General features: G+C 34.6%; 1 protein-coding gene across 1 annotated transcript; it reads left to right on the forward strand.

The window, feature by feature from the left end:
• Positions 1-1,212: 1,212 nt before the first annotated feature.
• LOC149221731 (glycine-rich RNA-binding protein 4, mitochondrial-like) lies at positions 1,213-4,105 on the forward strand. The gene is made up of 5 exons (XM_089385208.1): positions 1,213-1,372; positions 1,556-1,690; positions 2,483-2,551; positions 2,690-2,796; positions 3,544-4,105. The coding sequence occupies exons 2-5, from the start codon at positions 1,558-1,560 to the stop codon at positions 3,673-3,675; spliced, it is 441 nt and encodes a 146-aa protein (XP_089241334.1). The 5' UTR covers positions 1,213-1,372; positions 1,556-1,557; the 3' UTR covers positions 3,676-4,105.
• The last annotated feature ends 9,698 nt before the right edge of the window (positions 4,106-13,803 follow it).

Below are 13,803 nucleotides of genomic sequence, written 5' to 3' on the forward strand. Positions count from 1 at the left end.
CTAAGCTTATGGAGAATGTCAATAAGCCTTCAAATTTCTTTAGTACTTTTATTCTGTTAAGATTCTAATAATGTAGAGCATATGAGAAGCCTCCAAAGTTCTAGAATGCCGGGAAATTGCATTTTAAGTTTATCAAATATTAAGAGTATAAAAAAGTATAACTTAGTAAGCTTTCAAATTTTCGGTTGTTTTATGTTCATCAAATATTGGTATAAAAAAGGTATAATTCATCAAATAAAAATTATGTTTTTTCTTCTTTGTGTCATATGAAAAAAGTTTCTATTTTTAAGGATATAACTTTATTTCTTAATTGATTGGATATTTTTAATTCATAATATATTTGTAATTGAGATGAATTTAATGAAAGTAGATATATATAACTTTCAAATTCAATTTTCAAACTTAAATTTTAAATAAACTTATATTACTAACCTAAGTAATAGATTTAGGAAAGGAAAATGGGAAAAAATGAAATGAAATAAATTAAAAAAGCAATTTGGATTTTCAACAATTAGTAATTAGTGATTATCTAAAAATTAAAACAAATTCACAATCTCAATTTAACAATTTTTCAAATTATTCAGAGGAAAAATATACTTAATCGTATCAATTTTACATTACAATTGATAAGAATTATGCCTATGTAAATTAACAAAATTCCAAGGCTGTGAAACTTGTCAATAAGCCTTCAAATTTATTTAGTACTTTTCTTCTGTTAAGCTTCTAATAATGTATAGCATATGAGAAGTCTAATGTAGAGTAAATGATATTAGTATATTTTTATTCTTTATCAAAGTATTTTTTTGTTCTATTTGGGTTCTTCAATTTATGCCTTACGGTGTTTCCTTTGCAACATCTGGTTCAAATGCTAGTTGTACTAAACAGTGCCTTTAATCTACTTTGTGGTCATTAATTGAACATAAATATAATTATCTTATCTTATCTTATCCCAGTAAATACTTCATCCATCCTTAAAAAAAAGATATAAAATGATTTCACTTTGCCATTCTTTTAGAAATTTACTTTATTGTTTACATTTTTATATACATGCACGTAAATAAAATATTAATGTTAATGTATTTATTTTGCTATTTTTCTTTAGAAAACAAAAACCCACACCAAACAAATGTCGAAATCGACGGTTGTCACGAGTCCCATTGAAAACGACACCGCCTTGATCAACGGTACCCAGTATTTTCATCGTAGGGAACAGATTCCCTCTCCCTCTCTCCTCAGATCGAAGGGTCAAATTTATAGCTTTAGGGTTTCACAAGCCCTAAAACCCCAATATATGGTCCGCGCGTTGCGCTCTCATTTCATATTTTGTTTTTTGTTGGGAGATTAATTTTCAGTGTTGTTCCTGACCTTGAAGGTAAGGATGTCTGTATTCCTTCAGTTTGATCGTTCCGTTGGCTGTTCTGTTAGTTCTGGCAAATGCCTTTATGAAAGATTAATGGCGATTGCATATTTTGTCTGTATGTTTTTTTTATTTATCTCATTTATCAGGGGCTTTGCATTCGTAACGATTTTATTTCCTTTATCTTTCGTGAAGCAGATATGGCGTTCGCTACCAAGTTAGGAAGCTTGCTCAAGCAATCCGTAACTAAACATGTCAGTTCAACGCCTTCTGTATACGTGCCGGCCATCTACACCGCGTTCCGGTGCATGTCCTCTAAAGTCTTCGTCGGAGGTAAGCAGAAGAAGATAAAGGACAAATTATCATAGACGTAACATTCTGGATCTCTGGGCTTTTCGTAGACCCTAGCATCATTAGCTCTGGGAATTTGCCAAACCCTAGCACCATTAGCACTGAGATTTTGTTAAACCCTAACAGAGTGTTAAACCTTAGAACCCTAGCTCTGATGATTTTGTTAAACCCTAACAGTGTCAAACCTTAGAACCCCTAGCTCTGAGATTTTGTTAAACCGTAATACAGTGTAAAACCTTAGAATCCGTAGCTCTGAGATTTTGTTGAGCTCTTGCATATGTAGCTTTGAGATTTTGTTAAACCCTACTTAAATCTAAACATTTATAGGATTTCTTAATCCATGTGAATCCTTGAGTCTGGTTGTTTAGCCCTAATGTTAACATGCTGTAACAGGGTAAAAATATCCTCAAATCCCACAGTGCCTTTTGAAGCTCTGTATCTTAAAAGGCCTAAAATTGTAAAACATTTGCATTTGGTAAAAGTCCACTAAATCTTTGAGCCGTAACTAATTTCTTGTTATCTTGACCTGGTAAGAGGTATGTTTGTGAAACGCTTGTGTTGGGTTAAAGCCTACTGAAACTTTGAACCGTAACTAAATATTTGCTTTCTTGATTTGTACTGTCGGGTTATTTTATTAGACAATACTGATTGCTTAAAATCTTGAAGCCTACTGAGACTGGGTGCTTTAGAGAAAAGTGTTATGCACTTGTGTGTTTTTTGTTCCCTGTATTGATAATAGTAGACTTTGCTTACTGCTCATGGGTTGAGTTGCAGGTCTTTCGTATGGGATAGATGATCAGACTCTCAGAGAGTCATTTGCAACCTTTGGCGATGTCATGGAAGGTATGAGGATTGCTTACTGCTTTAATATTGTCTGAATTTTGCTGCACAGCTGACGTGCTTCTACTTCGTAGCATTTTTTGTTGTTGTTTTTTTTTGATGTTCACCTAAATAAGTTTTGTTGGGGTGTTGTTGTTGCAGCCAAGATTATTAATGACAGAGAGACTGGGAGATCAAGGGGCTTTGGTTTTGTCACCTTTGCTTCTGCAGATGAGGCCAATGCTGCTGTTGAGGCCATGGATGGAAAGGTAACCCTTATAGATGATTACAATGCTAGTGTGAGCGAAAAAAAAAGTCTGTTAGAAACTTTATGAAGTTTCCTTTTTTAGGTTTAAATGATTTTTTTGGTAAATGCCCCTGCGGTTACAGGCCGTTGGGTGAGCTTCCTTTGCCTTTGTTATGAGCCATGCAACTTGTGCCACCTCTATGTGGTTACCTCAGTAAGAATGAAACTTGGGATTGGATAAACACTTGGTTGACCACAATAGTGAGCCGATACCATGTTGATTGATTTCACTAAAATTAGTCAGTTGTAAATTTTCTAAATTTGGTAAAAAAAAATTGTACTTTCAGGTGATGTTTTTTTAAAGTTGAAGATAAATATGAAACATGGGTAATTTCTTTTTAAGCATTAAAAATTGAAATATAGGTAAAACTCCTTTTCAGCATTAAAGATGTAGTTCTGTCTTCAAGCAACTCCAGGTCAAGCATATTGTAACACATACTTTTCAAGCAGTCTTTCTGGGGTCTCATATGGAGCGAAAAATACACTAAGCATGCATTGCTGTATGCCAATTGAGTCTTTGAAATTTATGCAGTCCAGGAATTTTCAGGAATTTTCAAGTCTCACACATTCTTGAGTGAATGTGGGTATAATTTGAAGTGTTCATTTCAATTTATTCATTGCGAGTTTACCTGGGAGGTTTATTTTAATACGTTGTGGGCGTAGTTGTTCGTGTGAAATAATTGGAAATCTGCATCTGTCTTCTTTGCAGGACCTTCAAGGCCGTTCCATTCGTGTTAACATTGCACAGGAGCGAACCTTTGGTGGGGGTGGCGGCGGTGGAGGCTATGGCGGCGGCGGCGGTGGTGGAGGCTATGGCGGCGGTGGCGGCGGCGGGTGGTGATTTGGTGCCGGTTGTGGAAATTAATGCCCACCATTATTCGAAGTTGCTTATTTTTATTTGTTGAGTTCTTTGCCCTCCTTAAGGGAGCCATCAGTTTCTGGGCCTTTGGGTTTAATGAGCCTTTGGGTTTAATGATAGTATCAATCTACAGAAAATCCATGTCAGGATTTTCATTGACTGGATTCATCCTTTTAGTTAAGGCGGACACATGAAGTTTATATGCGTGGAATTATAGAAGTTCTTTATGCAGTTTTATCTCTGTAGCTGGTGTTTTTCTTGATATGATACAATTTTTCGCGGCATGGTTGACAAGTGGTTATGATCTGGAGGATCCTGTATCGTTCCCGTTTTGTTGCTCTAATTCTGTATATGGTTAAATCCGTATTATAGAATCAAATTGATAATTGATGATGTTCATCGTTGAGATTAATTTTGTAGCCTTCATGGTTCGACTTCCATTACAGTTTTGCTATCTTATTGACTTGAGACGAATCGAATGTGAACATTGTTTTACTGTTTGTGTTTAATATGTTGTACTAGACTCTACTGTAAAGATTAATAGCCCTTTGTTAAGTGCAACATATTTGTAGACACAAAACTCCACAGTAAAAACTAAATACATTCATGTTGATTTTTTTATTGATCCACATTTTTTATTTTATTTTCTCCACTATTATAAACATTTGTGCTTTAGAAGGTCAAGTTTTCTATATAACCTGTGTGCCGAACCTGGGCCCCGTATTTATAATAATACCTCTGTTTGCGTTGTGGGAGGATTGCTGGTTGATTTCCTTTAAAAGGGTGCCTTTAGGTCTCAACGGCCACTAAAGAATATATTCTTGATCTTGTTTTGAGATTGGAATCGCCGAATGGCGGGTGCTACTGAGGTTGGAGTAGTAGGTAAACAACAAGAATGTTCAATTCCTATTTTTGTATTTTTGTTTGGGTGGAGCCGGAGGTATTGTCATTCGGAAACACGATAATAGAAGTGAAATGAACATATCAATTCTCTTCTGTGTAGGAAATCCATTAAAATCTGTTTTTTTTTTTTTCTAATATTGAGATTTTTCGATAAAATTTAATCAAGATTTGAAATCAACAGGGTGCCTTTAGGTTTCAACGGCCACTAGAGAATATATTCTTGATCTTGTTTTGAGATTGGAATAGCCGAATGGCGGGTGCCACGAGGTTGGAGTAGTAAGTAAACCAACGAGAATGTTCCCAACCTATTTATGTATTTTTGTTTTTGTGGAGCCGGAGGTATTGTCATTTGGAAACACGATAATAAAAGTGAAATGAACATATCAATTTTCTCATTCTGTGTAGGAAATCCATTAAAATCTCATTCTGTGTTGGAAATCCATTAAAATTTGTGTTTTTTCTTTCTAATATTGAGATTTTTGTGTTTTTTCTTTCTAATATTGAGATTTTCCGATAAGATTTAGTCAATATTTAATCAACCCAATGAACATGAACCCCAAAAAAACAAATAACCCTTTTTTATGCAGCATACAAAAAACTAAACTAAATGAGCGAAAAAAGCTAAACCAAATGAGTGAGTGAATGAATGACCTAAACTAAATAAATGAGTGAGTGAATAACTAAACTAAATGAGCGAAAAATGCTAAACCAAATGAGTGAGTGAATGAATGATCTAAACTAAATGAGTGAGTGAATAAATGAATGACAGTGAATAAATGAGTGAATGAATGACCTAAACTAAATGAGTGAGTGAATAAATGAATGATTTGAGCAGCCTAAGGGACAAAGAATAATAAAGAATAACAATGTTAAGTCATCTTATATTCACAAAGAATAATAAAGAATAACAATGTTAAGTCATCTTATATTCACAAAGAATAATAAAGAATAACAATGTTAAGTCATCTTATATTCTTTTCTACGCTGGATGGACCTTGAATAATAAAGAATAACAATGTTAATTCATCTTATATTCTTTTCTATGTCGGATGGATCTTTCTTGAATAATAAAGAATAACAATGTTAATTCATCTTATATTCTTTTCTATGTTGGATGGATCTTTGGTTGAGTGTTGACTAGAAAGCTAGCAATTTGATTGATCTTATCTTTGTCAAATAGATGGTGCATGTTATCAACATTTAAATTGTTTTCACATTGAATGCAGATATACTTGTATGCTGCACATTCCACTCCATGATAAAGTGCTATTCCCTCTCCAACACACCCTTATTGCAAAAAATGTAAGTTCTCTCTTCCCAAACTTCCTTGGGATCTTCTACGTGCTAGTCTCACATCTAAAGTGGTGTGATTCTGTCTTAAAGTCTGCCACTAGCACCCTTGTTTTTCTTTTAATGGTTGCTCTTAAATATGTTTTCTCATTATGATCACAATTTGGATTCAACATTTCAATTGTTTTCATATTGAATGCAGATATATTTGTATGATGCACATTCCACTCCATGATAAAGTGCTATTCTGTCTCCAACACACCCTTATCACAAAAAATGCAAGTTCTCTCTTCCCAAATTTCCTTGGGGATCTTCTATGTCCTAGTCTCACATCTAAAGTGATGTGATCTTGTCTTAAACTTTGCCACTAGCACCCTTTTTTTTCTTTTAATAGTTGCTCTTAAATATGTTTTCTCACTATGATCACAATTTGGATTGAACTCTTTGATGTAGCGTTTTTTTTGTCCATTGTGATTGGTTTACATGGTAGTCCTAAATTTTTCCATCCCAAGTTCTTTTATTTCTTCATTGGTAGTAGGGCGTTCATGTAGCTTGATGTTCCACTTATTCAACTACATTCCGTTTTGCTTCATCCAAGTTTTTTTCCTACAATCTAATCCCTCTTTCGTAGCTATCTAGGGCCAACACTGTTTATCCATGTTTCCAGTGTTATTTAAATAGCTTATTAACCTAGTTATTGCTGTTGCTTCCAATGGAATAATACCTGCTTTAGCTGTGGCTTTAACTTTGAGATTTAGTTATTGGATGTTTCTGTATTCTCTTTCTAACTGCTTACAGCTGCAAGTTGACACGCTACTTCCCCATACTTCACAATCATAAAGAACAATTGGCGTAACCAACAAATCAAAAAGGTTTTTTTGGTTTTTCAATCACAAAATTTGATAGTTTTTCTGCACCTATTTTAGAGTAAATAACTACTTCCCATACTTCACAACCATAAAGAACAATTGGCGTAACCAGCAAACCAAAAAAAATATAAATATTTTTGATTTTCCAATCCGAAAATTTAGTTTTTTTCACCTATTTTAAAGTAAATAGGAGACTTTCCATTATCCTTAAATTCTTTTGGTCTTAGTCTCCCATCGAAACTTCTCTTGGAATTCTTTTCGTCTTAGTCTCTCATCTAAACTTCTCTTGGAATTCAATCCCAAGAAATTTGTATTCTTTCACTATCTAAAGAAACCCGACCAAAGGACCCTATTTTGCTGCAAGTCGCGGGGTTTTTCGAGCCTACGCTGTTGGACCTGATTTTGTTGCATTAAATGGGGCGGGGTCTTTCGGGTATGGTGGTCAACGCATTTCATTTGATAACAACGTTATATTATTTAGCTTGAGATACAAATATTATTCTAGAGTGGAAAAGGGACTCATTTTATTTGATAATAATGTTATATAAGCATTATTCTAGAGTGGAAAAGGGACTCATTAAAAAGGAGTTATTTCATTTTATAATAATTTTATTGTTCAGTTTGAGATATAGATATTTGTTTGTTTGTTAAATTTAATTTACTCAGCAAGCTACTATTTGAGAGATTTGTTAGGTGGCTTCAATTTGCTTTGCCGGAAACCAACCTTGTTGGTTATCTAACAACATGGAATGCCATCCAAAACCGAAACAATCTGATCTTTTTTATCCAAGCTATGTAAAAGATTGTATGTCCATATCTATTTTCCTATTTAACTGCAAAATATGCAAGATTGTATGTCCATATCTATTTTCCTATTTAACTACAAACTAACATAATTATTATTACAACAAGTAAATGCTATATGCATAAAAGACTAATACAAGAGACCTTGGTTCACTGATTGACATTTGACCCCGGCAAGATCCAAGGTAAACTTTTCTCAATCTGTTGGCAAGATGCAAGGGAAATGTTTCTCAATCCGTTGGAGGCGACCATCTTGCTTTTGCCACTGAAACATGATTTTCTGAAATTCCTTTTTGTAGTTTGGGAAGCTATAAATATTATTCCAAAGTGGAAAAATGGAAAAAAAAATTGATTGTGAGATTTGATTTAAGAATTGATTTACCAAATTCTTTAAAGAGTTGTAAATTAGAAGCAAAATTGAATCTTACATCTAGATAAATTTGTTTGATATATATATATATATATATATATATATCATGTGTGATATTACACATTTTTCATAAATACATTACAAAGTATTTCAATTATATGAAATTTATTATTTTCATTTATTTTATATAAATATATACATATGAAACTTATTATTTTCATTTACTTTATATAAAATATACATGGTTTCTCTTTACTAATTTTTTATATGTTTTTATTTTAATATGTTTTGCAAGGAAAAATCGTAAATTACATGTTGTAGATGCTAAAGAGAATATGCATAATAACCATATCTAGTTTCTCAGGGTCTATAGAAACTCATCCAAAAAAAACTGATGTACTTTTCTCCAACCACCAGTGTTGGGTGTGGATGTTATAATAGTCATTTGACTCTCTTGTGTAATCACTGGGAGTTTATTCCATTTGTTGCCACTTACCTCTTTCCGAGGGGTGTGCTGCTCTCTCTGCGGTTGTGGGAAGGTTGGCTTCAGAACTAATGCAGCGCTGTGCTCGATCTCGTCCTTCTTTGAGATGTTCTGGGCGCTCTGATTATTGTTGTTTGTGTTGTTTTCTTGGAGGTATGCTTCCTCTGGTGCCTCTTCAGGGGATTCAATGCATTGCCATCCTTTTGGCTTTTGAGGGGTTTTCTTGTTTTTTTTAGGATTTTTTTTAGCTTGTGGACATGCACTTTGAAGGTGTCTTGTTTGTAGACGACCATGACAACGAAAACCTGTATTTTCATAATCTAGTGGTTGAGTCCATTGAATATTGTTGTGAACCAACATAGTGCCATCGGGTAAACCCTGGCTAAGATCTACTTCAACGTAGAGTCTGGGAAAAGTAAAATGCCTTTTGACATTCTATCCATATCAATTTTAAGAAATCTCCCCAAGGAGTTCCCAATTCCTTCTAATACTTTGTGGTGCCAAAAATGCATTGGTAGATTATGTATCCTGACCCATACAGGGATTTCAGATACCACCATGGTCGTACATCAACATTGGGAACCAAGGTATCATGAAGAGCCCTGCATTTGCCCCAAAACCATGGTCCCTCATATAAAGCATAGTCCTTATCTTTCATTGTATGAAACCTGACAATAAAAAAACTCCTTAGAAGATAGGTGAATTTCACAGTGTCGTGTCCATGTACAAAATATCCATTGATGTAGAGCATCTGATTTGGGCCAAAACCATTAAATCTACATATCACTGCTTTTGTGTGGAAATCTGCATAAAGTTCATTTACGTTGGGCAATGTGATTGTCAAAGCTGGTATTTGAGATTTCTGTTTCACGATATAGGGCTCAGGTAGATTTGGATACAAGATTGGTTTGGTATGGGATTCCTCCTTCCTTTTCATTGCATCTTTGAAAGAGCATGTGTCCTTCGAGCTAGAACCAGAGCAACCTCCACACAATCTCACATTGAGGATGATGGTCAAATCATTAGTAATGCCATAGTCTTGGATCGTGAGGATCTCCAACAATAATTGCCTTGCATGAAACAAATTTTGCATACTCACTGATATGCCTAGTTGTTTTTGAATGTTGTACTTTAGATTTTGTATCCACATCCCATTCTAGATCCTCTTGCAAATAGTCTTTCCTTGCAATGTTCTGATAAAGATTTGGATCAGGCCCAGATCTACTGTGTGATTATTCCTTAGTGACAGATCTAGCCTTATACCAATTAGAGCCACATTTGTCATCTGTCAGTGCATGCATGAGTCAATTTCTGTTCAATGTGGTACGTTCTGTAGCTGTCGTGCCGAATCTACCATTCTGCTACTTCGCTGCAATGGTATCGTCATATCCCTCTGGTGAGGACTCGGCGCTGAGTGTCCCCGATCCAAACTCTCTGTGTGTTCCCCTTGTTTCACCCGATCTACAGTTCATATTGTGATATGCATTCCTAGAATGAACATATATTCGATTCCGTGATTAATAGAAAGTTCCTTGTTGAGGGTGGAGCCTTTTTTGCCCAGGGAAAAATTGTATTTTTATTATTGAAAACAAAATTACAAGTTGTAGATGCAGAAGCATTCCATCAAGCCAGTGAATGATTGGTGATCATAAAACCATGAAACAAACTAGTAAAAGGAGGAAAGGTTATACTTTTCTCCACTTCTTTTCAACTTTTCACCATTCATCTTGTGATGGCGTGGAAGATATGATAGTTAGTTGGTTGTCTTCTTCCATGGATTTTCTCTTTCTGAATCCGAGCTTTCTAAAGCATGATGGCGCTTGGTACCCCCCAAATCTATTGTTTCAGGGAACTTCTCCAGCGGCGCTTATGGGAATAGGTATGTCTATCCCAACATCGTTTGTATCCTCCTTGTCTATATTTTCTAGTATACTCTGATTTCCTTCATTTGAAGGGGTTTCAGTTCTTCTTCTTCCTCTTCCTCTTCTGGGAGAGGAAATTGCCAACCTTTGCGCTGCTTTCTTGGTTTCTTCTTCCTTCGTGCCTCTCTCTTTGCATCAAGACACGTATTTTCTAGGTGTCCTGTTTTTCGGCATATTTGACATCTAAATGTCACGATTTCAAAATCTAGGTACTGCGTCCATCTCTATGTGTTGTGTCTCAATTGCATGTGATCCGACAAGCTTTTGTTGAGGTCCACCTCCACACATATTCTGGCGAAAGTGTAGATTTGTTCTTCAATTCTTTTACGTATCTGTCTTGATGTATCTCCCTAAGAGATTCCCAATACCTTCTAGGACTTTTTGATGCCAGAAGTGAAGGGGGAGATTATGCAGCATAACCCAGACCGACATTCTTGATACTATCATTGTGTTTGCATAAAATTCTGGAAACCATGGGGTTACAAACAATCCTGTAGATCCCCAAAACCATGGTCCTTCATGTAATACATAGTCTCGTATTTCCGATGATGCAAACTTTACTATGAAGAATCCTTTTGAACATAGATGAATCTCACAATTTAGATCCCAATTTGTGAGGATCCAGTGGAATAGATCCATTGGTTTTGGCTAGAAGCTGTTGAATCTACATATAATCGCTAGGGATTCATAGTTGGAACACATATTTTTTTGTTTATGATAAGTCTATATTTAGTTTTGGCACTTGATTCAGCGGTTCCACAATATAGGGCCTAGGGGTATTATGTGTATGATCTGGAGTAATTGTTGCTGCCTGTTTTCCTTTAAGGATTTCTTTGAAAGAAAGACCTCCGTTATTATGCCCTTGATTTGGTGTTGTAGCTTTAGGAAGACTGGATCCTGTCATTCCCCCAATGCTCTTTGTTTTGCTTGATTCAATAGATCCGCCCTGCAGTGTTAGGTTTATGATGACGATGGATGATGGAGAGACATTGATTCTGCATTGACCTAATATTCTGATCAAATTATGTTGATTCATGGGAATGTCGAGCTTATCCCAGATATTTAGCTTCAGGTGGGTCACTTTTTGGGAAGCATGGACCCAGATCAATGTTGTTTTTCCGTTTGGAGGCTTGACAAAAATTTGAATAGGGTTCTGCGGTTCCAAATTCGATGGTTGAAGATCTACAAGTTCTGGATCTGGATATGGATCTGCTTTCTGATGCGTGGGAGGATTCATCGAGACCCAAAAATTCCCAAGAGCCTGTCGAGAAAACCCCCAATCGATTGCGCTTACTGCTTCTGTGTGCAAGGTTGAAGGTTTTGTTGAGGACTGTGATTCTGTTGTTGATGCCAGATCTGGCATATGATTGTCGCCCTTGGATCCAGTGAGTTCTTCATCCTTGAATCGAGCCTTCTTCAAAGCAGATCCATCCTCGCTGTCATGAAAATATTCCATGCGATTGGATCGGAGGCCGACTCACCTCTGCGACAGAGCGATGCGAAGGGCACTGCTAGATCCCATCGAAAGTGGAGCTGATCCGCTGCATGGATGGGCTGAAGAGATTCCTGGGTCCCATCAATGGATCTAATGGGTGAACCCACTTCTGCGAGCAACGATCGGTATGCCTGTTGCTTGACATAACATCCTGCAAAGGTAAACTGATCCAGAGGCCACTACGTGTCCGATCTCCAAAAGCCTAGATTTGCCCGTCGAATACTTTAGATGCAGATCAAAGCTTTGTTGCGAGGCCCTGTGGCAGATTGCTAAAGAATACTCTGAGCCCAGTGATCAATACTAGCACAATGGAGAGGATTGATCTGTTCGGGAGAAAAAATCCGGTGCTTGTGGTAGTCTAGCTCAGACTATGGCTCTCTGCAACGGTGCCTAGAGAGGCCATGGCGAATTCGATCCTCTTCGTGTACCATTATGCGTCAGAGAGTAGCGAAACCCTATTTTCGCACTCCATAGGAGATTTCTCCATTTTATATGTCAACTCTATATTAAACATCGAAGGAATTACAAGTTTCCCTCATACCCTTTAATTACAACGCACATCAATAAAATAAGAAATCTCACTCTGATTGTGTTAAATTACAATGCACATCAATGAAATAAGAAATCTCACTTTGATTTGTGTTAAGAGGTGCATTGTACAATTATCAAGATGTTTTATTCCTTTTGTGTTCAATCTTGAGTTGACATGTGTTTCCGAGATTAAAAATAAAATATTTTTTAAATAAAAATATTAGGTATATATGTTGAGTTAGTTTTAATTATTTTGTTGTGTCTGGTTGGTTGGTTGACATTACCACCTAGTCTCTCATTCATATGAAGTAATATGATTTTATATTAGAGAGATAAAATAATTATATGAAATAATATAATTGTATATTAGAGAGAGTGATTAAAAGTGAAAATTTTTAATTATATAATATCTATTCAATTAATTAATTAATTATTTATTCTAATTATATTTATTCTAATTATATCAAACAATATTGATCTAATATAAAATTAGTTATATTATCTCATTATTTATAATAAAATATTTTTTTTATTAATAATAATAAAATTAAAAACAATTTATTAAAAGATTATAATAAAAACTTTAAATATTGTTAATAATTATTATAAATAAAAATTAAAAATAAAATCTCTTTAAATCAAATTATCTTATGACTATTTATCCTCTTACTAAGCTCTTCTACTATCATCATTCAAAAATTGTCTTGATAATGAATCCTTATTGGGATTTGAAACGTTGACAAATATAGTTATTACTGTGGATATTCTGACACTTAACTTAAAACAAATGAACCATAGATGCCAAAGATCTAGAATGATTTACATTTTATTTTTATGGGTTAAAAATGTAATTTGTATATATTTTTAAATAGTGTTTCAATACATAATTTTTTTTCGAATATCAAAGCTATTATATATATATATATATATGAGGAAAATTTGAGTAGGTTCACTTGAAGGGATCACATCTCATTGATCTTATTGATCTCAATGACACCTTGACAAATTGAGTTAACCCTCTAGGTTTATATATATATATATATATATATATATATAAGAAATATTTCAATATAGAATTAGATTTTTTGAATATCAGTGTCAATTAATTTATTTTAAGAGAGAAAGAGAGCTCAATGAAAAATATTTCAATATAGAATTAGGTTTTTTGAATATCAATGTCAATTAATTTATTTTAAGAGAGAGAGAGAGAGAGCTCAATACGCTATCACTATGTTATAAAATATTTATTTATTTACTTGTTGATTTTCATTTTTAATTTCCCAAAAAAAATCTAATTTTATACATCCTGAAAAACAAGGACAAAGTTACAATTTGCAGATGCCCAAAGAGATAAAATCAAAATAAAAAGAAAACAAAATATAATTTTTGGGGTTAAGAATGATAAAAATCATTTATTTTCCCTTTCCACTTTTCTCCAAATT

This window comes from Pinus tabuliformis, chromosome Q, assembly GCF_031772625.1.
Source record: "Pinus tabuliformis cultivar Carrire ecotype Pingquan chromosome Q, CPIR1, whole genome shotgun sequence".
NCBI lineage: Eukaryota > Viridiplantae > Streptophyta > Pinopsida > Pinales > Pinaceae > Pinus > Pinus tabuliformis.

Excerpts from the sequence above, each read along its gene's own strand:
- LOC149221731 (XM_089385208.1), top strand. The coding sequence starts at position 1,558 with ATGGCGTTCGCTACCAAGTTAGGAAGCTTGCTCAAGCAATCCGTAACT. Across the intron at positions 1,691-2,482 it reads CTCTAAAGTCTTCGTCGGAG|GTCTTTCGTATGGGATAGAT; the intron begins GTAAGCAGAAGA and ends GTTGAGTTGCAG. Across the intron at positions 2,797-3,543 it reads TTGAGGCCATGGATGGAAAG|GACCTTCAAGGCCGTTCCAT; the intron begins GTAACCCTTATA and ends TCTTCTTTGCAG.